The 24,532-nt window shown below is 33.4% G+C and overlaps 1 protein-coding gene across 1 annotated transcript; it reads left to right on the forward strand.

Annotated features, from left to right (window-relative positions):
* The first annotated feature begins 1,938 nt into the window (after positions 1 to 1,938).
* LOC135195393 (isatin hydrolase-like) lies at positions 1,939 to 23,962 on the forward strand. Its single transcript, XM_064221653.1, has 6 exons — positions 1,939 to 2,322; positions 6,066 to 6,187; positions 12,752 to 12,893; positions 17,507 to 17,571; positions 19,934 to 20,112; positions 21,522 to 23,962. The coding sequence occupies exons 1-6, from the start codon at positions 2,144 to 2,146 to the stop codon at positions 21,702 to 21,704; spliced, it is 870 nt and encodes a 289-aa protein (XP_064077723.1). The 5' UTR covers positions 1,939 to 2,143; the 3' UTR covers positions 21,705 to 23,962.
* The last annotated feature ends 570 nt before the right edge of the window (positions 23,963 to 24,532 follow it).

The raw sequence follows: 24,532 nt of genomic DNA on the forward strand, positions 1-24,532 counted from the left end.
TTACGGTAATTCTTTTATTACACCCAAACATTAAAGGGATTAACTGCATTCACTTTCAATGTTTTCATTAGTTATTCGTGTCTATCTTCGGCGATCGTCTTTTTTATTTTAATCATAGGTATATTTTGGTTTTATTTTATATTTTTCTCGGCGTACAGTGTGGGAAAACTTCGAAAAATCTTCTATGTGAGAAATGAGAATGATTCGAGTCTTAATTTTTTTTTTTAATAGCGCCTTTGTCCGGTCCTTAATTTTCATTTTTACTTCTCTTTAGCCCTTTGTCCAAAATCTATAAAATGTCAATTTGTTAAAAAAAGTGTTTCTTTGATAAGGTAATTTTGAGCATTTGGTTACGAATCGCTGCCTCCTCTGAATAGCTATTACAGAGTTACGCATAACTTCTCTTCACTCTCTCGAGCGAGCACCATCACTGGTTGATTTTTTACTTTTTATTGATTTTCAAAAGTTGAACTAGAACTCAGGCCATCAATGCTGGAAATGCCTTTTGTTATAAGATTTCATATGTTTTTTTTATATATAATATATTGAAGCAAAATTAGTTCTTGATAACAAAGCCACAAAACAGCACATAAATTTATCATTCGAAAGGAAGATAATGTCGTTTCCAGTGGAGGAAAGACGAATGACATAATTACACAACATAAAATTCATTATATTAAATCGAATGTGAAGGTATTTAAACAAGAAATGAAAGACGAGTCGCATTATTCAAACGTCAAGGCATGAAGAGAGAGAGAGAGAGAGAGAAGAGAGAGAGAGAGAGAGAGAGAATAAAAGTTGCCAACCAGCATTTTTTCAAGAGAACGACTCGAGTCTCAAGACATCACCAGAAACCCACACCGTAACCAACACCCTTGGAGGAGCCATCACCCGTCCCCAAAATCTCACTTCTTCCCCCTTCCTCAGATACCCCCTTCCCCATCCCCTGCCTTCTCATCTCTCTCTCTCTCTCTCTCTCTCTCTCTCTCTCTCTCTCTCTCAACCATGCACCAGTTGCCACCACAGCAAATCATCTTCCGACCCAAAGGCAAACTTTTCAATTTTATTGAAAGAAGAGGATACAAGCTTCCATAGCCACAGTTGTGCTCCGCCTCACTGTGATCGACAACCGATTATACCAGACAAATATAATAATTTTTGATCGCGCATGTTGTCCGCCATTTTAAAATACTGCGTTGTGAATTTTATTTACAAAGCCTATGGATCTTTCTTAGGATTTTAACACAGCGTGTTTAGCACAAGTCCGTTGTGACTACCGTAAAAACAATTCACTTTCTAGGAAAGATCGAATCAAATTAATGGTCACGTTACGAATCATAAAAGAATGTGTTACCGAAAAGGCTTAGTACCCAAAGGACTGCTTACATGGTTGAATACAGAAAATTCCCTCACGGAACAAAGGTAGATCCCTTTTTGCTTCTGTGTATTTTTGCGGATGTAGCTCAGTGCTAAGGGGTACTTCACGTTACACAAGCTGATAAGCAGTACAGGACTAATAATTATAATAGTCCTTATCAAGAAGTTTATGATAGGAACAGAAAAACAACGAACAAGCGATGATAAACTTGGTGCAATTCTTCTTTCTGGTGTTGATTTTGTTTGGATTTTTATTTGCATATCAAATGTCGCTTTCAAGTTTTCCTGTAGACGATTAATAAACAATGAAATCATAAAAGATTAGAGCATAGTAACCCCTCCCTAGTTAGCAGCGCTTAGCATTTCCTGTGAAAAGCGAGATAGAAAATTCAATGTAGTTCAGCTAATAAACCAATTAGCAAAAATTCACGGGCCTAATTAAAACTGTATTAAACGAATAACTAATATCAGAAAATATGGCAACATAACGACAAGGGAAAAGGTTTGCCAAGGCTAATTACGGCCATCACTGCGACCGACGCCCTGGGCTACGTTCTCAAGGTCAGTCTCTGGTGCCCACCAGGACCGAAGGAGGGAAGTCACCGGGAGTAGGTGTTCGCTCAGCCAGCCAAGTTTATTAGAACTCAGTGACGGACTGTTCCTCTGTGTGTTACTCCCGTTCTTTCCTTAAGATACCGGCGCCCCCTGTCCGTTTTCCTTGTGAAATAGTAACGAGGCGTTTCATTGACACCTGTGCGTAAAGAGAATGTCACGTTACTTGACGTGCTACGCAGTACTGTGTATGATTTTGTGTCGAAAAAGCTCGTGCAAGGAAAATGTTGTTGATCTGTCACACGACGTGGATGAAAACAGTGCCGTTTGGATAACAAGAGAGCCGTATGAGATCGTCAAATCTACTAAAGGCTATGCCGCTGGTGGATACTGGTAAGTTACAGAGCACTTCACAATAGTCGTTAATTAATTTTTCGAAGATATCCATCCTGTCGAGGCACTTTTCAGCAAATAAGGTTCGGTTTAATGACGTAGTAGCAACTCGAAAGTCAAGTGTCTAGATGTTGCCATCACAAACGTAGGGGATATTTCGATTGCATTTATGTTTCATATTTTTCACCGAATTACATCACTTTTTACAGCGCATATTGAAGTAGAGTTGCACAATATGAAATCCTGATATCAGTTAAACGGTAATACTCGCTGATTCATTTTTATTAATCTAGTTAGTACGATTATTAAAAATGTAGCCATAACATACCCAAACGATAACAAACCCACATACATACACAGACTCATATACATATATATATAAATAATATATATATATGATTATCTAATATAATATATATAGATATATTAGTATTAATATTATATATATATATATTATATTATATATATATATTATTGTATATAGAGTATTACATATATGTGCGTGTATGTATATGTTTGTGTGTGTGGGTATGTGTGCTTGTTATCATTTGGCTATGTTATGGTTCATGATTACTAATTATGCAAAATTTATATATCAATAAAGATGAATCACCAATCATTTCTGTTTAACTACCTAATATCGTTGATACACAAGTTATCAAAATCTTCTAATGCGCATTTTTACTGCTATAAGGACTGTCAAAACTATTATCTGGACATTTCATAAGTAATATGAAAACATAATACGGTCGACGTGTCACTCTTCGTCCGTGATGGCAACATCTACTGTAGGGAGTCAAATAATAACACATTGCTTATGTTTTGCGCTCTTTACAATATATTTGTCCAGCGGTTGGGAGCCTTATTATGAATATTGTAATTGAAATATATATATATATATATATATATATATATATATATATATATATATACGTATACATATATATAATATATATATATATATATATAGTATATATATATATATATACGTATATATATATATATATATATATATATATATATATATATATATATATATATATATATATATATATATATATATATATATATTTATATATATATATATATATATATATATATATATATATATATATATATATATATATATATATATATATATATATATATATATATATATATATATATATATATATATATATATATATATATGTACACACACACCCACACACACACACACACACACACACATATATATATATATATATATATATATATATATATATATATATATATATATGTATATATATATATATATATATATATATATGATATATATATATATATATCTATATATATATATATATATATATATATATATATATATATATATATATATATATATATAGGCATTAGCTTTCATGGAAATGCTTAAGTATTATTAAATGAATAAATACGGGTATTATATATATATATATATATATATATATATATATATATATATATATATATATTATATATATATATATATATATAGACTGAGTTAACTGCAGTTACAAAAAGCTGAAACTAATTCGCCGAAAGGCCTCATTTTGCTTTGTTGATTACAAATGATGTTGAATCTGTCAAAGTTACGTCAAATTATCTTCAGTGTGAATGTTATATTGACGAAGATATTATGGTCCAACTGCATATCATTTTCTTTCTTCTTTTTATGCCCATCACGGGTAGTTTACCTGTTTTACTCCGATTATTTCAGTTGGCGTTTGTTGCCCAACTTCATGGACAGCAGTCAATGACATTATATTCTCTCTCTCTCTCTCTCTCTTTCTCAAGCTTTAGTTTGACCTATTTATTCATTTTCATATCATATCGTCGTTTATTCAGTAATTATCTTTTGCAACGTGACCGTAAGCTCATCTGACGCGTATTGCTGTTTTTTTAATGTATTTTACATGACCTCATTCGTTGCCCGCCTCCCCCCTTACTCTCTCTATATATAGTATATATATCAAATACTTTAGATACTCTCTAAAAATACTACAACCGGAGTCATCCTGGAAACTTAATCCATCTTCCGCTCCCTCCCCATCCGCTCTCCCTCTAGTGTCATGGAAAGAGCATTAGCGAAAGCAGTTTTTTTAATAATATATATATGTTATTTATTTATATGTATGCATATATATATATATATATATATATATATATATATATATATATATTATATACATGTATATATATATATATATATATATATATCTATAATATATATATATATATATATATATATATATATATATATATATATATATATATATATATATATATCTATATATATATATATATATATATATATATATATATATATATATATATATATATATATATATATATATATATATATATATATTTTTGTGTGTGTTCGTGTGCATGCACGTGTCTTTCCGTGAAATTCTATGTAAAACGCTGAAAACGGGTAAGATTTAAAAACCCGTCCTTCACCTATCCCTCAGCCGCAAACTGTGTAGCGGCAGCCTTGAGTCTCGTGGAAATCCTTTGTTGATTGTTATTCCACACGCAGCGGGAAGAAATGCGGGCTGTGTTAATTACTGGGAACGTATGACGACACAGCTTTCTTTATACTGATTCTTTGCGCAACAAGGGTCAGTTTCCAAAGAATCGAGATACACATCTTTTGTCTAGGTCATATATTGTTATTATTCGGTATGAGCTAATATTATTCTGTAAGAACTATTACTCAATTGAAAATAGACAAGAAAAGGTCATTTGTTTGTAGATAAAGTTCTTACCGGATATCATATCCACATGTTAAAAACAACCACAGACGGTTAACAACAAATAAATCATTGTAAATTAGCAGTAGAATAATAAATAACCTATACAAAAAACATTTTTAAGTAAACATTAACATAAAAACATTATAAGCGAGACTGCACCTTTCTTGAACTTGTCATAAACTTTATATCATAAGCAATTAATATAAGTATCAGTTTTAGCCTCGACCTCATACATTTTTACTAATTTACAGATACATAATATATACATATGTATATAGTATATACTATAAACACACACGCGCTATATATGTGTGTGTGTGCGTAAATTAGTAAAAATGTATGAGGTCAAGGCTAAAACTAATATTTATATTAATTGTTTATGGTATAAAGTTGACGACGAGGTATATGATTTATCGACAATATTGCATATGAATTACAAATAATCATATCATACCCTTCAAGGTTGACGTTCGGTAAGGCTAAATCAAGGACCGATGGTGTATTGACTAATATGGTATCTAATATCTTATATTGGGTATATATATATATATATATAATATATAATATTATATATATGGTGGTAATATCTATATATAGTATATATAATATAATATATATATGTATATATTGAGATATATAGATATATATATATATATTATATATATATTATATATACATATACATATATATATATATATATATATATATATATATATAATATTATATTTATATGTATATATATTATTAATATACGCACCTTTCAATCCTTGATAGTTGCAACCCTTACATTAACGTCAACCTTGAAAGGTATGATATGATTATTTGTAAACCACATGCAATATTGGCGATAAATCATATACCTCGTCTTCAGCCAGCTAGAAGCAGGCAAACTATCATTTTTGTCACGTAAGAAATTAGTCATCGTCCTATGTCGGGATAAATCAAATAATTTGCTGTATTACACAGGTACGAAACATACAGATTCTGTATGAGTGAACACACAGGGACTCACCTGGATGCTCCGTCGCATTTTGCCGAGGGAAAGTGGTCCGTGGAGCAGATTCCTCTCGATCATTTGATGGGACCAGGTAAGAATAATATGTTCCTATGTGGACATCAGTCTATAAGTGCGCCTGCTGTTATTTTTTTTTTTTCTCCCAAGGATTCGTTGATTCTCTGACCAAAGTAAAAATGTCAATAATGAACATTTACGAGTACATAAACATAGAGAAATGCGAATGAAGATTTTAGAATAAATTTGAATTACTGGCAAGAATTTGTGGTTGATAAGTGTTAATTCAGCTGTGTTTTCCCCTCCCCTTCCCTCTTCCATCCCCCTCACCCCTCCCTTCCTCTTTCCCATATATATATATATATATATATATATATATATATATATATATATATATATATATGATATATATATATATATGCATACACACACACACACACACACACACATATATATATATATATATATATATATATATATATATATATATATAATGTGTATACTCATTAATTATAATGAAAATAGCGGTAGGCGCATTGGTATGTTTCTTCTAAGTTATATTGATTAAGTACGACAAATTCTAAGGAAATGATTAAATGAACGATTTGAAATTTTCTGGCATCAAACCACATAAAGACGTCAAGATTCCTCAAGAGAGGGACAGGAGGGTGATTAGAAGGGGAGGGGGAAGGGGAAAGAGGAAGTGGGCTCAGGGAAGTGAAGGTGGGTGTGAGAGGATAGAGGAGGAGAAATGGGATGGAAGAGGGAAGGGGAGGGAAAGGTGGGTGGGGATGTGAGGGGGAAGAGGGAGGAGTGAGAGGAATGGGAGGGTAAGAGTGGGAGGGGGAGGGGAAGAGTGAAGAGGAGGGGAGGAGTGGTGGAAGAGGAAAGAAGAAGGGAAAGGAGAATGGGGAAGAGGAGGGGCAGGGGGACGTGGTTAGGAGGGGATGAAAGGAGAATGGGAAAGGGAAAGGGGAAAAGGGAGGGGAAGGAGAGGAAAGGATGGCAGGGGAGGGAAAGTAGGCAGGGGAGAGGGAGGAAATGGAGAGTAAGGCAGGGGAGGGGAAATAGCAGTGGGAAGGGGGATGGCAGAGAGAAGGGAGTGAAAGAAGGACACAGCTAAATTAACACTTGACCATGTGTTCCAGTGTGAAAAAAACCAGTTTTAGTATAATACTATAGATATAAATGTGTGTATCTGCCCGTGCGTATGTTGCAATGAACATATAATTTTCTTAACTTATCAATACCAATTATTGTTAACATAAATCTACAAGATATATTTCTGTTACATGGAACAAGGTCTAAACCTTCATATGGAGTACAGAACCGTTCTTTATAAGCATACAAATTGCTAGTTGTTTCCTATTAATCAACAATTCTTTCTGATAAAGGAAAATATACAGATATTTATTTGTATGAATATATATATATATATATATATATATATATATATATATATATACATATATACTATAGTTTATTCAATAAGGGAATTAATTTTTCTAATTAAGAAGCACGTGGCTTTTATTTCAGGTAGAAGATAGTGTGGAATGTGTGGTTCTTTTATATTAATTTCTTTACTTCATACAAATCTACATTACAGGTTGTTATGTTAGAAGAGATTAATTAGTTACATGTATGTATTAAGATTAAAAGGAATTTCACACGGTCAGACATATTGGCCAACACGCTCATCAAACCCCAACACAATCTGTGAAGAGTTATCACGCTCAAACCAAACAGACAGCCAACCTTACGTATACGTACGCTTAGTCGGTTGAAAGCGAAGGAGCAACATATCCCTTAAGGCAAAGAAGTGATGGCAATCGGAATAAGAAGAAAAGGAAGTGATTGAAGTTCAAAGTGGACAAGGACTGGTTGCTGAAAAAGGACCACATTCCTCATGCAAACTTTGGTGCATTGATATACCCTTCAGACTGTTCTCCAAAAAGCTTTCATAGGGAAGATAGAACAAGGAAAATTGCAAGGTTTATCTGCAGATCGTAATTATTTAACTTGTTTGCACAAAGAACAAGGCTCACAGAATTACCCTCAAATTGCAAAAGAAGTAAGAGATAGATTAAAGGATTACTTTGTTAGTGAGGGTGCAGTACCAAGGCAAATAGATCTAGTAAATCATGAAAATAGTTAAGTTAGGCCTAGTCTGAAGAGTAATGAACGCCTCCAAAGCTGTACATGCACTATGGTTAAAACGCGAGTAAAATATTATGCCGTCATCTTTCTTTCCAAAGTAAATAAATACAAAAATTAGGATCAGTTTATCTGAACCATGATTCAAATGTTTTATTTAAACCCATGCCTGGCTCCCTCTCAAATAATTTCATTTTTGTCATTCAAATTTGATTGGTGACTTGAGTTATTTCTGTATAACATCAAATAAAAGTAAACACTCAGCTTTAATTGAATTGCCTGGCTTCTTAGAGCTCTCATGTTTTTGAAAGTCCTTTCTAAAAGAACTGGAGACAGTTGACTTTTTTCATCACATCATCCCGCGTGCAATGAGGGCCAAGTTCTTTTGTTTTCATGCAACTCATCTATACCTTCATTTCTTAAATTCCTATTAGAGTATTCTTTCGATTTCACGGTTCACCTTCCACAAAGCTATAGCTATATACTTCCTATATTTGTCAATGAAATCCATCATGATTTCCCTTTCCTTGTCCTTAACGGCTGACACCGAAGGAGCTGCTGCGCATGTTATTTCCCCGTGAATTGAATGTGACGGTTTGAGAATTGAGACTGATGTGCGTTCAGACGTTCATACCCGATCAAGCCCTGCCAACTAAATAGTCACTCTTGCTCAGATTTCCCGTCCAACCCGTTAGTCCAACGGTCAGACAAAAATCTAGGGTCAGACTTCCTCGAGTCACAAAAGGGGCTTGACACATGCGTGCACACACAAATGTCGCCCTCATGCATCACTGTAATTGGTTGAAAACGAGTCATATTAACGTAAACAATAGCTCCCAGCCATACCTGCTGCCAAAGATTTTTTAATTGTAAGTAAAAAGTAGAATCAGTGAGAAGGAGTTATCACATTCGTTTGTTAAACTGCTTTTTGCTCAACAAGTGTTGCTACTTTTATAAATCCGGGAGCATTGTTTGTTGAAAGTTTTGAAAACACGTTCCGCAAAATATGATTTTTTCCCCCTCCAAGTTCAGTCTTAAAGAAACCGAAGACAGAAAAGGCTAGCAAAGTTACTTCCTTTCATTCTAAGACTTTCGTAAGATAGTGGAAATTGTTAAATAAGAAATATCTTAAGAGTAATGTTAACGCTTTAGTGTACACATGCTTTTAATATTAGCAATATTAAGAATGCCTACCGAATCAGCAGGTATAGGCCTAGCGTTTGCACGGTCACGATTCTTCATCTTGTCACCAACCTTAAAGTCCAGTGGTCCGTAGTTCGATTCTCGGCTCGGCCAACGCAGAACCAGAGGAATTTATTTCTGGTGATGGAAATTCATTTCTCGATATAATGTGGTTCGGATCCCACAATAAGCTGTAGGTCCCGTTGCTAAGTGACCAATTTGTTCCTAGCCACGTAAAAATATCTAATCGTTCGGGCCAGCCTTAGGAGAGCTGTTCATCAGCTCAGTGGTCTGGTTAAAGTAAAATATACTTAACTTAAACAACCTTAAGGGTTATTTTTTCCATGGTATGTTCATTTATAACTTCTAATTCAAAGTTACAATTAGGTTTAAATGATAAAGCATCTTACCGTATGAGTAGGTTGAAAGCTTAGGCCTAGCCTAAGCTACCAAACTAGGGTGACCAGACGTCCCCGGAAATTGGAATACAGGAGAGAAAAAAAAATGTTGACAAAACCATACATACTATCGTACTATTCGCACTGTACAGTGTATATAACTAAGGAAATGATAAACAGCTTTGCACGGCATAATTTCGAGATTACCTTCCAAGAAAAAACCGCTTTCTGCCATCCGGTGGTGTTTCGCCCGTAGATAATTTTAATACTGTTCAATCATTGGTAAGTAGTCATTAAATTATAGCCTCATGGTTAATCAACTGAATTTTTATTCAATGCCTTTACATTTTACGATAAATAGAGCGATCGAGAGAAACTTCTGAATGCTGTTTTATGAATGCTAAGGTGAGTGCTCTCGTTTTAGTTTTTCAATGACAAAAACATGTCATGTTTTGGAGGTTTTTACGACTCTGCATCAAAAATGTTCATGGATTTTGTCTCAGAAATCAGGTCACCGTATACCAAACTTGATTTTCTCGCTATTACCATTCTACGAGATATATATTTTGATTAAAACTTAAATGAAACCAGGATGTTACATATATAAAATATAACAATTTTTCACCCGAATCGGTTAATGGAAGTTGTTGCCTACGGTTTTTAACGTCGATTTTTTTACGTCTAGACCCCAAAAATTGGTGGCATGTCTAGACTGTATCCTACAGGCCTACCTGCCTACTACAAAGTATTTTTAGTTAAAGAAAAAAATATCACAATTATTCTTCTCCATCACACATGCATGTTTACAAGACGAGACTTGTTGACACAAGTGACTATAGGCCTATTGACTATTAAGCATTTTAAATAACGAGCATGATTTTTTTTATATTATGCAACATATATTAGATTAAATTCTGATTTCAAAACTAAAATCGTCAGTACAGTCATGTGCCACAATAATATACTACATACAAGGAAAGTGTAGCCTATCTACTGCTAACCATGCTTGGCTTACTGGTGGATATTGATACCATTTCTCTTGATGGATTCTTGTGCCCATTTTCTTCAATCGTAAGCCGCACAAGGTATCAGCAAGAAGAAAATGAAAGAAGTCGAAGAACGAGCTGAGCACCTAATCCACAAGCGCGGTTCGCTGGTATTTGAAGTTAGCCACTTCCCCACGGTAGCGTTCTACATCTATAGGAACAACCGATCTGGTTCTGGTGTCGAGTCACCCAAACTACTGAAGTGATTCAAGTGAGTCGTGACTCCTAAACTATTTCAACTTGTCTGTCCCCGAAAGATTAACATCCATTGACATAAGATCATGGCAACACTGGGATGCACTCTCCGCAGGCAGAGGTGAGAGAAGAATAACATACGGGTGAAGAGTCTCTCTCTCTCTCTCCACCCGTGTGTTATTCTTTCCTCACCTCTGCCTATGGAGAGTGCACCCCACAATGTTGCCATGATCATATGTCAATGCATGGTAATTAAGATAGACAATAGCAAGTATGCAAAATTCCGACCAGAAAGGAGTTTGATGAGTTCTGGCCGAGTCAGCCATGTATGTTTACAATTTCATTTACGTTATAATGACTTACCAATTAATACACACACACACACACACACACACATATATATATATATATATATATATATATATATATATATATTATATACAAAGGTTTTTGCCACGAAGGAAAAAATGTAATAGTTATCTCGCTTTTTCATTTTTTCCTTCGTGGCAAAAAACCTTTATTTATAGCATCACGTTTTATATACTTCGTGATCAAGTTATTCATATATATATATATATATATATATATATATATATATATATATATATATATATATATATATATATAAAGAAAAAGACGTAACTGAAACATATGTTTGACGCTGGTATTATGAACGGGATGTAGTATATTTCTAAGAAATCGCGCTAACCCATGAAATGATTCGAGCCTGTTGTATATTTCCTCTTATAATGGCGTTCAGCTATAAAATGCTTATAACAATCGCAATTAAATATTGAGCAGTCATCTAACACATTTACAATAGTTTTACACATTTCAAAGTATGCTTGAGTAATATATATAGCTTATCACAAACAAGAAATTTTGAATTAGATAAGTGCAGACTGCCACATCGGGATATAAGCAACAGCAGTTCAGTTTCAACAGTCTGAGAATCGAATCCGAAAAGTCGGACCAGACTCCTTGTCTCGTTGTTCGTTTACGTTTACGAGTATTTGTTACTGGTACGTGAATTTTATATCATTATGGCCCAGGTATATCTGTAGTAACTCAAAGAGATTTGTTTATTATTTAAGTTTATTTTTACTTTTTTTTTTTGTCTGTTCCCGTATTTTACATATAAATAATGGCTTTGAAAGGAATCTTAAGTGTATTTGATGACATTTGAAGAAAATGGAATCGGCCAATAAGCATCCAATATAGGGTTGCCAGATTTCAAGATAAGCAATCCGGGACATTCTTAAAATCTCTCTAATACATAGACATCCCCAGATAAACATCATATAAATAGATACAGACGCAGTGAAAAACATCAAGCAAGTATTTTAATAGGATATAAAGAAAAAAAAATTTGTTAAACTAATATTTAATGCAAATTACAATAAAGAAACTGAAGAAACGGAAACTAATCCAGAAAATTTGTAATCATTACAAATAATTAAGATACCAAAGTATCTTTTTCATATGAAAACTGAAGATAAATGAAAATAAGAAAATTGTATGCACAGGTAACATTACTAGTTAATTACTCTTTACGGGAAAATGTAGTTTTTACTATTTACAAGGTTTTAAGCGTGGTTTGATGGTCATTGCTACGAAATATTTATAGAAGGGTCTCTGTAATTGTATGTTATCTATGTTTTCTAGGGGTAGTGATTGACATACGGGACAAGGTTGTCAAGGATCCAAATGCCGAATTGACGACGGATGACGTCATGTCCTGGTTGGATGAACACGGCCCTCTGCCCAATGGAGTAATAGTCTTCGTACGAACTGGCTGGGCATCCAGGTGAGTTCTTTATGCAAATGTGTTGCTACACTACAAAATCTTTTGGGCGAAAGACAATAGAGTTACAATCAACTTTCGACCAAACACATGAAGACAATAGCCAAGATAGCCCAAAATAGTCATAATGTTGTTGGTGTAATTGACAAAGTACCGCATTTTCATATTTCAACTGCATTTGCTTCTTACTCACATATACTGTCGCAATATGTTACTCGATTTGAGGATGATTATACGTTTAACTTTTGTAACGTACTTTTCTCCTTGCAAGTGAAATTTTAAAACAGTGGTCAATGGAAGTACGCTAGTTCCCTTGTTAAATTACAACTGTGGTTTTGCTTCAAATGCTGTTGCAGAATGTTATGAAGAAAACTTGTCACAATTATCATTATATTGGGATATTCTGTAATACATTCAACTTCATTCATCATGGATTTTCAAGTCAAAACACTTCATACTATGGAATGATGTATTTTCAGTAACGGAAATTACTTATATTGGGTCTAAGGTGATATTCGACTCGACAAACATATCTGAATGCCTGCCTTCCAGCGCTTTGTAAATATTGTGTGCATCTACTAGAAGATTCTTATCTCTAAGAATCGCAACGTCAATTCGTAGCTGGTTTAAGCAAGTTACAACAATAACACCGAAGAACGGTATACATAATGCAAAAGGGTGCAGCATCTGTGCAGCATATTTACAGATTCTCTCTCTCTCTCTCTCTCTCTCTCTCTCTCTCTCTCTCTCTCTCGTCTCTACTCTCTCTCTCTCTCTCTCTCTCTCTCTCTCTCTCTTTGGTTTTATCCATTTATATAAGGTTGTTTTGTTTATGCTAAGTTGCCAAGTAATGTCGCTTATCGAAACAGTAGTTTTATGCCAGTTAATGATCGATGGCTCTAGAAATAAGGTGCTTGCGATCTCCTGTTTTCCAACGCATCTACGGAAGTCTGTTGACTTTTCCCGCCCATTTATGACGTCATTAGTAAGAGCAAAGATTATGACCGATATTTTTCTTTTTCTCTGGTATGATTTCGGTAACCGTTAACAGTTATGTACTTACATTTCTTTGCTTTTACATTATATTCCGAAAACAATTACCTATCTACTATATAATACTAAACTCAGTTTGTTTTGTTTGCACACTGGAGCAAACGATCAAGTGGTAGTTAGCTGTCCTCCCCCCTTCCCTCATCCCTTCCCTAAACCTCCCCTGCACAAATTTTTCCTTTGCCGCGCATGCGCAGTAAACACCTTATGACGTTCGTCCCCCTGCGCCGTGGATAACAGATGAAATAAAGCGGGACATGAAAGAAAGAGACAGACTGAAAAGTGAGTTAATAAATCAAACTTTTAACATCTCTCTGAGAGAAAAACATAAAGACCTGAAGAAGAGCGTAAATTCAAAGTTAGCTGTAAGCCGTAAGCAGTATTACAAAAGCGAATATCAGAAAGCTAAAGGCAATGTTTCTGCTACTAGGAAAATAAAAATTTTTTTTTTATTTAATGGACAACAAACAGATAGGAGCTCTCTGCCATTGCCAGCAGTAACTGATGTACACTCTCGGGCTGAAAAATTCAATTATTTTTTCGCTGAGGTCGGGAAAAAAAACTTTCAGAAACAGTACGTAATATTCCAGTTAGAGAATTAGATAGTTTTAAGCCTACTCCTGTTGATTGTAATACTGTCATTTTAATTATAAAAAATCTAAAAAACACAAATGCCCTTGGATCTGACGTGATTAGCTTGCGTTTCATTAGGGATGGGTTATACATTATTGCATTTTACCTTACAGTTATAATTAACACATCCATAGCCACTAAACAGTATCCGGAGTTATGGAAAAATTCCCACGTAATTCCTGTTTTTAAGAGTGGTGATATGGAAGACGTCTCTAATTATCGTCCTATATCTTTGCTACCGATATTGTCAAAAGTTCTGGAAAAAATAATTGCTATTCAATTAAGTGATTTTCTAGAGACAAATGGTCTAATCTCACAAAATCAGCACGGCTTCAGACCAAAATTATCAACTGAAACGGCTCTATTAAAAATATCAGATAAGATTTATAATAACATAGATAATAAAAAAGTTTCACTACTCCTTTTACTTGACCTCTCAAAAGCCTTCGACAGTGTGAATCACAATATATTATTTGATAAATGTACATCACTGAATATAGATCCACTCTGGTTTATGAATTACTTACATAACAGATCCCAATAGTTAGAATGGGTCAAATTGTGTCTTCTCAAAAAAATGTAGAGTTTGGTGTACCCCAGGGCTCTATTCTTGGCCCAATACTCTTTGTAATATATGTCAATGATCTGGTAAAATAACTTCCCGGCTGTTTCGTCATCCAATACGCCGACGACACCCAGATCCTAATTGAAGGAAATGTAAATGAAATAGACGAATACATACTAAAGAAGGCCAAATACTACTTCTTAACTAATGGTTTGCTTCTTAATGAGAAAAAAACCACAATTAATTTTAATAGGTTCTCGACAATATATATCTGAAATTGGAGACAATGTGGAAATAGATTTTAATGGAAATATGATTAAACCCATGAAAGCTGTAAAAAATGTAGGGGTTTATTTTGACAGATATATGACGTTTGAAACGCATATAGATGAAATTTATAAGAAAGTGATGGGTACTTTAATTTATTTAAATAGAGTAAAAGATTCATTTGATTCTTCTACGCAAATAGTTGTTCAGTCGCTGGCTATGAGTATAATCAACTACTGTTTAAGAATTTGGGGAGTAACTGGCTCTACACAAATGAAAAGGGTTCAAAAACTTCAAAACTTCGCCGCCCGAATGGCTGTTGGTAATGTAAAAAAAACATGACCACATATCCCCTTACCTCAAAAAATTAGAATGGTTAAAGATAAAAGAAAAATATACCATAGATGTCTGTAATCTGGTATTCAAAACAACACGAAAAATAACTCCTGCATGGTTATATAATTTTCCAACAGTACACACAGTTAATGGGGTTTCTACTCGACAGGAGGAAAATCTGTATGTAGAAAGGGCGAAAATAGAGATAGGCTCCCGCCAGTTTAGTATTCGAGGCCCAGCATTATGCAATAAAGTACCTGGCACAATTAAACAAAAATCCTCTCTCGTTGCTTTAGATGTACACGTAAAGAAACTAATTTTAAAAGGTTCCGATTAGTGTAAGTTTTACTGAACGTTATGCTTAATTGTCATATTAAAAGTGCTTTTGAAGGTACTACTGTACTTTTGTAGATGTTGGAATTAGTTTTAGATAATACTTATGGACAAGATGGCTTTTATTTACAAATTAAGATATCCTTAGTCCTTTATAATCTAGTATGCATATTTGTTTCACTTTGTGTTATTTTAATACTATTTGTACATGACTTGTTTTTAACACAACTTATGTGGTCTGTGACAATGTATTTTAATATTCAAGAAGAATAATTTTCACTCATTATATTTTAAGTAAATACTTTCTAATTTTATGATATTCTTTTAATATTGATGAATTTTATTAATTACTGAAGTTTTAGTCGATTTGTTGATTCTTAAACAAACTTTTGGATGTCTAAAATAAGAAATATTTTAACTATCTGTAAGGTGATTTTACTAATTGTAGTTTTATGTTTTATGAATACCCAATGTAAATATTGGAACTAAAGAATTATTATTATTATTATTCCCCTTCTTCCTTCCCTCTCCTTCCCCATCCACCTTCTCCATTCCCTACTTCTATACCTCCCCCGTAAACATGTTTATATGACGTGGTACGTCATATAAACCATGGAACGTTTACGTCTTGTTGTGCCCTTTGATGCCAGAGATTTTCAAATCGTTTATTTTATCTTTTACTTATGATTTTTCATACTTAATAACTTAGAAGAACCATACGAGCACGTTTATTGATATTATTACTAATGCTATTACTGCTAAATATATTATTATTAAGAGTATACATATATATATATATATATATATATATATATATATATATATATATAATATATATATGTATATATACATATATATATATATATATATATATATATATATATATATATATATATATATGAGTGATTGAGTGTAGATATATTGCAACTTGTAAATACAATTCTGTGATTATATATATATATATATATATATATATATATATATATATATATATATATATATATATATATATATATATATATATATATATATATATATATATATATATATATATATATATATATATATATATATATTATTGAGTTATTGAGTGTAAGATATATTGGCAACTTGTAAATGCAATTCTGTGTGATTATATATATATATATATATATATATATATATATATATATATATATATATATATATATATATATATTTATTTCTATATATCTATAATATATATATATATATATATATATATCTATATATATCTATATATATATATATAGAGAGAGAGAGAGAGAGAGAGAGAGAGAGAGAAGAGAGAGAGAGAGAGAGAGAGAGTATAACTCCATTATGCATAAAAAAGTAATATAACTCACATTTATTGATGGGTAATAATTTCATACTGAAATTCTTACTGAGGAACTAAACATTTATGATTTTTCAGATATAGCAACAAAACAGCGTACTTTGGCACAGACAAAAACGACACAACCAAACTGGTCTTCCCTGGTGAGTGTTACGCTGGAAAAAAAATTATTATATTTTCTAAGTACTGTAATAAAGTAGCAATGAATTATTAAGTTCAGACGTGTCTTAGAAACCTAGGGACTAGACGTGGCACGTTTAGCATTGAGAAAAAAATCAAAGTATTGGAATTCAAAACATTTCTCTGCGTCAGTGTGACTGTGTCCTAGTCTGTAAGTCTACTCCTTGTGCACCAGCAAAAACTTGGACTGTAAGTCTACTCCTTGTGTTCAGGTAAAAACTTGGTTTGTAAGACTACTCCTTGAGTATAGTTAAAAACTTTATTTGTATGTCTACTCCTAGTGTTTAGTAAAAAACCTGGTCTGTAAGTCCATCCCTTGTGTATAGTCAAAACCTTGGTCTGTAAGGCTACTCCTAATATATAAGCTAAAAAGCTTAAGCCGTAAGTCTTCTCCCCCAGTGTATAGCAAAAAAAACATGGTTTATAAGTCTACTCCTTGTGTTTAGGCAAAATCTTGGTCTGTAAATCTACTCCTTATGTATAGGCAAAGACGTCGTCTATAAGTCTACTCCTTGTTCAGAGTTAGAAACTTAGTTTGTAAGTCTACTTCTTATGTATAGGCAAAGACGTCGTCTATAAGTCTACTCCTTGTTCAGAGTTAGAAACTTAGTTTGTAAGTCTACTCCTTATGTATAGGCAAAGACGTCGTCTATAATTCTACTCCTTATTCAGAGTTAGAAACTTAGTCTGTAAGTCTACTCCTTGTGTATAGGCAAAAGCTTTGTCTAAAACTTTACTCCTTGTGTATAGTCAAAAACTTGGTCAGTAAGTCTACTCCTTGTATGTAAATACGCAAAAACTTGGTATGTAAGTCTACTCTTTATGTATAGCTAAAAAAGGTCGGTAAGTCTACTCTTTGTGCATAGTAAACAACTTGAACTGTAATTCTACTCCGTGTGTATAGGCAAAAACTTGGTCTATAATTCTTCTCCTTGTGTTTAGGCAAAAACTTGGTTTGTAAGTCTATTCCTTATGTATAGGCAAAAACTTAAGCTGTAAGTCTTCTCCCCCCGTGTATAGCAAAAAGCTTGGTCTATAAGTCTACTCCTTGTGTATAGTAAAAATCTTGGTCTTTAAGTCTACTCCTTGTGTATAGGCAAAAACTTAGCCTTTAAGTCTACTCCTTATGTACAGGCAAAAACTTTGTCTGTAAGTCTTTTCTTTATGAATAGGGAAATGTTAGTCCGTAAGTCTACTCCTTATGTAGAGGCAAAAACTTGGTCAGTAAGTCTACTCTTTGTGTATAGGCAGAACTTGGTCTGTAAGTCTACTCCTTGTGTATAGGCAAAAACTTAGTCTGTTAGTCTGCTCCATGTGTATGGTGAAAAACTTGGTCTGTAAGTCTACTTCTTTTGTATGGTCAAAAACTTAGTCTGTAAGTCCACTACTTGTTTATAAACTTGTTCTGTAAGTTTACCCCTTGTGTATAGGCAAAAACTTGGTTGTAAGTCTACTCCTTATGTATAGGCAAAACTACGTCTGTAAGTCTTCTCCTTATGTATAGGCAAAAACTTCGTCCGTAAGTCTACTCCTTATATGTAGGCAAAAACTTGGACGGTAAGTCTACCACTTATGTTTAGGCAAAAACTTGATCTGAAACTCCAGCCTGCATCGATTAGAGACTAAAATACCCTAAGTGCCAATGTATTCACAAAAGCCAACAGAAATATATTGAACGGATTCGTGAGAAGAAAAGAAATTAGAGAAAGTGTATCAGGAATGTTACCGAAGGGAGATGAATGTAGTAGAAGACCAAGATGAATTACTGATGATCAGGGAGTGAAGGGAAAGACTTATTTGAAAGTGAAATCAATCAAGGACGCTTTGGCGGACGGCCGGTAAGTGGTGAGTAGCGTGCGAACATTTTATGTCTTTTATGCCTTTGTTGAAGCGGCGCTTTCATAGTATTTTAGAATTATTATGGTTCTTTCATCTGCTTCTAATTTCTGTATATATATATATATATATATATAATATATATATATATATATATATATATATATATATATATATATATATATATATATATATATATATATATATATATATAATATATATATATGTGTGTGTGTGTGTGTGTGTGTGTGTGTGTGCAAATATTGAAACATGTGATTTCCGTGGGAGCTTGTTTTTAATAATAATAATAATAATAATGATATATTTATTAACTCGCATCAAGATCTCACCCAGGGCTCTTGAAAGATAAGTGAGGACGCTACCAACTGGCCCACGAATGTCTTCAGTTAAGCATTTGTTTCAGTTAAACGTGTGATGTTATGTAGATTATTTCCAGCAATGGTGATGATGCTATTTATTCCTGTGCAGGTATAAGCAAAGGCGCTGCACAGCTACTCGTTAGTCACGAGGCGGTCAGTGGGAACAAAGTGGTCGGGGTTGGACTGGACACCCCTTCACTGGACTACGGCAAATCTCAAGATTTTGAGACCCACCAAACTCTCATGAGGGCCAATGTCTATGGTCTCGAAAATGTGGCTAATCTCGATGTAAGTAGCTTTGTTTCTCATCAGTCATAATTTTTTTTTAAGCAAGACATTTTTACTTTTACACTGACGTCGTTCTGCCCTCGTTGCTATACGTCACTTACATCTTACTACCAAAGTTTATTGTAAGTTTGAATTATTGTTCCACTCTGTTGGCTTCTGGACGTCACTATGACCCGTTGCTCTATGCACAAGACTGCTACTGTTTCCTCAAGCTTCTGTAATGCTACCAACTCTCATGAAATTGCATTTTGATTGATGAGCTTTGGGAAGTCAGTTAAATTTTTTTTTTACTTGCTGAAATGACTGCTGTTTTACAGGGCTGTGCTCAACACCATTTCACAAGAAAGTTCATGAAATTTTATTAAAAGACAGAGCCAAACATTTTTTTATAGGACAGTGCCCAACATTATTTAAAAAAACAGAGGAACCACTATTTTACAAGACAACAGCAACACTGTATTAAAAGACAGAGACTAACACTATTTTATTGAGCAGTGCCCAACATTATTGTAAAAGACAGAGCAAAGCACTATTTTATAGGACAGTGCTCACCATCATTTTAAAAGGCAAAGCAAAACACTTTTATATGACAGTGCCAAACATTATTCTAAAACACAGAGTAAACACTATTTTACTAAACAACAACAACACCATTTTGGAAGACTGAGCCAAACACTATTTTATAGGAGAGTGCCTAACAATATTTTAAGGCAGAGCAAACATCATTTTACATGACAGCAATAACACTATTTCAAGGCAGAGAGAAACGCTATTTTACAAGACAGTGTCCAACAGTATTTCACAAAACACTTTTTTCTAAAGACAGAGCCAGATACTTCTTTATGAGATAGTGATCAACTATATTTTCCAAGACAGTACCAAACGCTATTTAACAAGACAGTGCCCAACACTATTTTACAAGACAATGCCAAAACCTATTTTGCAAGACAATGAACAACACAATTTTAAAAGAAAGAGCCAAACACTATTTTACAAGACAGAGCCAAACAATATTTTGCACGACAGAAGCAAACACTATTTTACAAGACAGAGTCCATCACTATTTTACAAGACAGAGCCAAACAACATCTTACAAGACATTGCCCAACTCTATTTTTCAAGACAGAGCCAAACACTATCTTACAAGACAGAAGCAAACACCATTCTACATTACAGTGCCCAACACTATTTTACAAGACAGAGCCAAACAACATTTTACAAGACAGTAGCCAACTCTATTTTACAAGACAGAGCCAACCAGTATCTTATATGACATAGTCATACTATTATACAAGACAATGCCCAACACTGTCGCCATAAAAACTCACATGGTTTCACGTTTTGAGATAACAAAATACTGTTAACTGTGTATGAACTTTTTATTGTCATTTACTTAATTTTTTTTGCAGAGATTACCTACAAAAGGCTTCAATGTGATCGTCATGCCCATCAAATTACGAGGAGGTAGTGGTGGACCAGCCAGGATCCTAGCTACAATGCCCAGTTCCGGTGGGGCATCTCTTTCCTCTGCGTTTGTGGGAAGCTCATTCGTTATAGCTTTAAATATGCTCTGTCTTTGCCACATGTTCTGATGAGCACGATGACTGTGCGCCGATGACTAGACATCATCTCTGTACGTTGCCTGATTATCTCGCCTAATACTAAATGTATCTGTGATATAGCAACTGCATTTATCTCAAATTAATATCGTTTACCTAATTATAAATATATGGCTAGGGAATATTTTTTCTCTGACGCTAGAATGACTCACAAAGCTCTAGATTCTCATTACAATAAGTTGTTTAACCTCTTGTTAATATTCAGTATTAAGTCAATTCAAGGTAAAAAAAAAAAAATTGGTTACAAAGTTTTTAAGATCTATTTGGAAAGAGCTTATGTAGCGTATAATATTGCATTCCTGCCACTCCTTCTGCCATTGATTTATATCTTTTAGAGAGAGTGCTTCTTGGTGGTCGGTTTCTGTTTTCTGATATGAGCAGTCATGAGTTGAACCATTGACGGATGATCTCTTGTTTATCTCTTTTTCATAAGTTGTATATTAATAGAGATCTTTCACTATTTACAATCGATACCTGATCCCTCTTTCCGCCGAGAGCGACTGTCAAACTTTTCTGGTCCAGAGGTCCTTTATTCCTCACTCCGTTGGACAGTGGAACAGTCTCCCTGAGGATACCGCGCAATTGGAACTCGAAAAGTTTAAGTGAAGATGCAATGCATAACTACCATAATGATATTCTCCTTACATTTTAATACATTTTTATCTGTTTATTAATTTGTTAATTTAGTTTTTTTTATATATAAGTGAGACCTCTTCTTCCAGCTTTTCCTTTATTTCTCTTACTTCCTAATAACTTCCATATTCTTTGGAAGCTTGGATTTCAGGTCAGTGGCCCCTATGGGCTTGTTCCATATGAATAAGGTTTATCGTCTGAATAATTATGCCAATAATTTCATAAAATATTGTCATTTATGATCACCACATTGGACGTAAAGCACCCAAATTCATTATATAATCATCCAGCCACTGTAAGCGTTTTATTTTGAAAGTATAAAATAAATTTCTTGAGTTACACTGAAGACTGGTAGATGTTCATGGGCCATTATGGATAATGTACATATTCCAACATGCAAAATTTATTCTAGGGCAAATGTCATTTTAGTGTCTCTGGTAGAAGTCAAGTATGTTAATTGGTATGATGTTTTGTGCTGGAAGGGCACTAGAGGCTGTTTAATGTGTATTCATGCCTCATAATATTAAAAGTTAAAGTTTACGGAAAGAAAATGAATTTTTTTTTCTATTTTATCTTAAAATTCTGCTGAGGATTATATGAAAAGAGCGACTGCGTCATTAATGAGCATTAATTTTTTAGATAAAAAAAAGATTGCGGTTTTCATTAAAACAATCTTTGTTACTTAGATTAAGTAGATCAAAATTGATCAAAATTATATTTTAAAATATTCTCGTTGGTAAACATCTTTGTCAAAACAACGCCATGGTCATATTAGATTAAATGCAGAGCAAGCTTCAAGTATTTTTCAATATTAAATTATATTTTGCCTATCGATAGGAATTTTGATATGGCATTACTGAGAACTATAAGTTGCAAATTTTCTGTAGCAAGTTTGAACGCAACAATCTTCAGTGTTTAAGGTACTGAGGAGTCCTTCCGGAATTCGTACCTCCTTGATTATTATTTTTTTTTAAATCTCAGTCATCTTATTCGACTGGCTGGCATTTAAAGTGTGGAGTGCGGGTTGCATCCTGCCTCCTTAGGAGCCCATCACTTTTCTCACTTGGTACGCTGTTTTTAGTAGCACACTCTTCTGCATGAATCCTGGAGCTACTCCGTCATCTACTTTTTCCAGGTTCCTTTTCAGGGATCTTGGGATCGTGCCTAGTTTCTCGGGTAGAATTTCCGCTGGCATATTCCATATCCTTCTTATTTCTCTTTTCAGGTCTCGATACGTATCAGTTTTTCTCTTTTATTATTATTATTATTATTATTATTATTATTATTATTATTATTATTATTATTATTATTATTATTATTAAAAAATCCTCATAGTAGCACGAGTCTTCAAATGGAGAAACAAATCCAGTTATGTAAATATACACATTTAAATTTAAGAACAGCAAGGATACCTTTCGGGAATCTGTTCGGTTCCCCTTATCAATCAGATTGATAAGGGAGCCGAACCGATTCCCGAAAGCTATCCTTGCTGTTTTTAAATTTAAATATATGTACATTTACATAACTGTGGATTTGTTTCTCCATTATTATTGTTATCATTATTATTATTATTATTATTATTATTATTATTATTATTATTATTATTATTATTATTATTATCATTATTATTATTAGTTGCCATGTGAAATATTGTAACAGGAAATGAAGATACTTCCACATTTGTCTCAACTTTTTCCGAGTCACTAGCATGAAACTGTCTTTACATCAATGAAGTGGGATTTGTTCTTTTAACCGTACTGTAATAGTAGCATCACCGTCCATCATTGGTTTCACCTTTGCAAAACAGCAAAAGTTGCACGAACTATTCCTGATGTCGTTTTGTAAAAAGAAAACATGATTTTCAGGATTCTACCCATTGTAATGAGACATTGCCGCATGCTTATCTGATTTTTTCTTCTGCTTTTTTCATTTTCAGATTATAACGCTGATAGGTTGTTTGTGTAAACGATGGCTGGAACTAACTATTTTAGACTTTACCACGTTGTGTCGACGTTACAACAGTACTTTATTTACTCAGTAAACGTATATATATCTATATATATATATATATGATATATATATATATATATATATATATATATATACATATATATATATATTATATATATATATAATATTATATATATATATATATTATTACACATATA

The sequence above is a fragment of the Macrobrachium nipponense genome, chromosome 20 (assembly GCF_015104395.2).
Source record: "Macrobrachium nipponense isolate FS-2020 chromosome 20, ASM1510439v2, whole genome shotgun sequence".
In the NCBI taxonomy this organism is placed as follows: Eukaryota; Metazoa; Arthropoda; class Malacostraca; order Decapoda; family Palaemonidae; genus Macrobrachium; species Macrobrachium nipponense.

Coding starts and splice junctions, on each gene's coding strand:
- LOC135195393 (XM_064221653.1), top strand. CDS start 2,144: ATGTCACGTTACTTGACGTGCTACGCAGTACTGTGTATGATTTTGTGT. Junction 12,894..17,506: donor CGAACTGGCTGGGCATCCAG/GTGAGTTCTTTA, acceptor ATGATTTTTCAG/ATATAGCAACAAAACAGCGT. Junction 20,113..21,521: donor AAAATGTGGCTAATCTCGAT/GTAAGTAGCTTT, acceptor TTTTTTTTGCAG/AGATTACCTACAAAAGGCTT.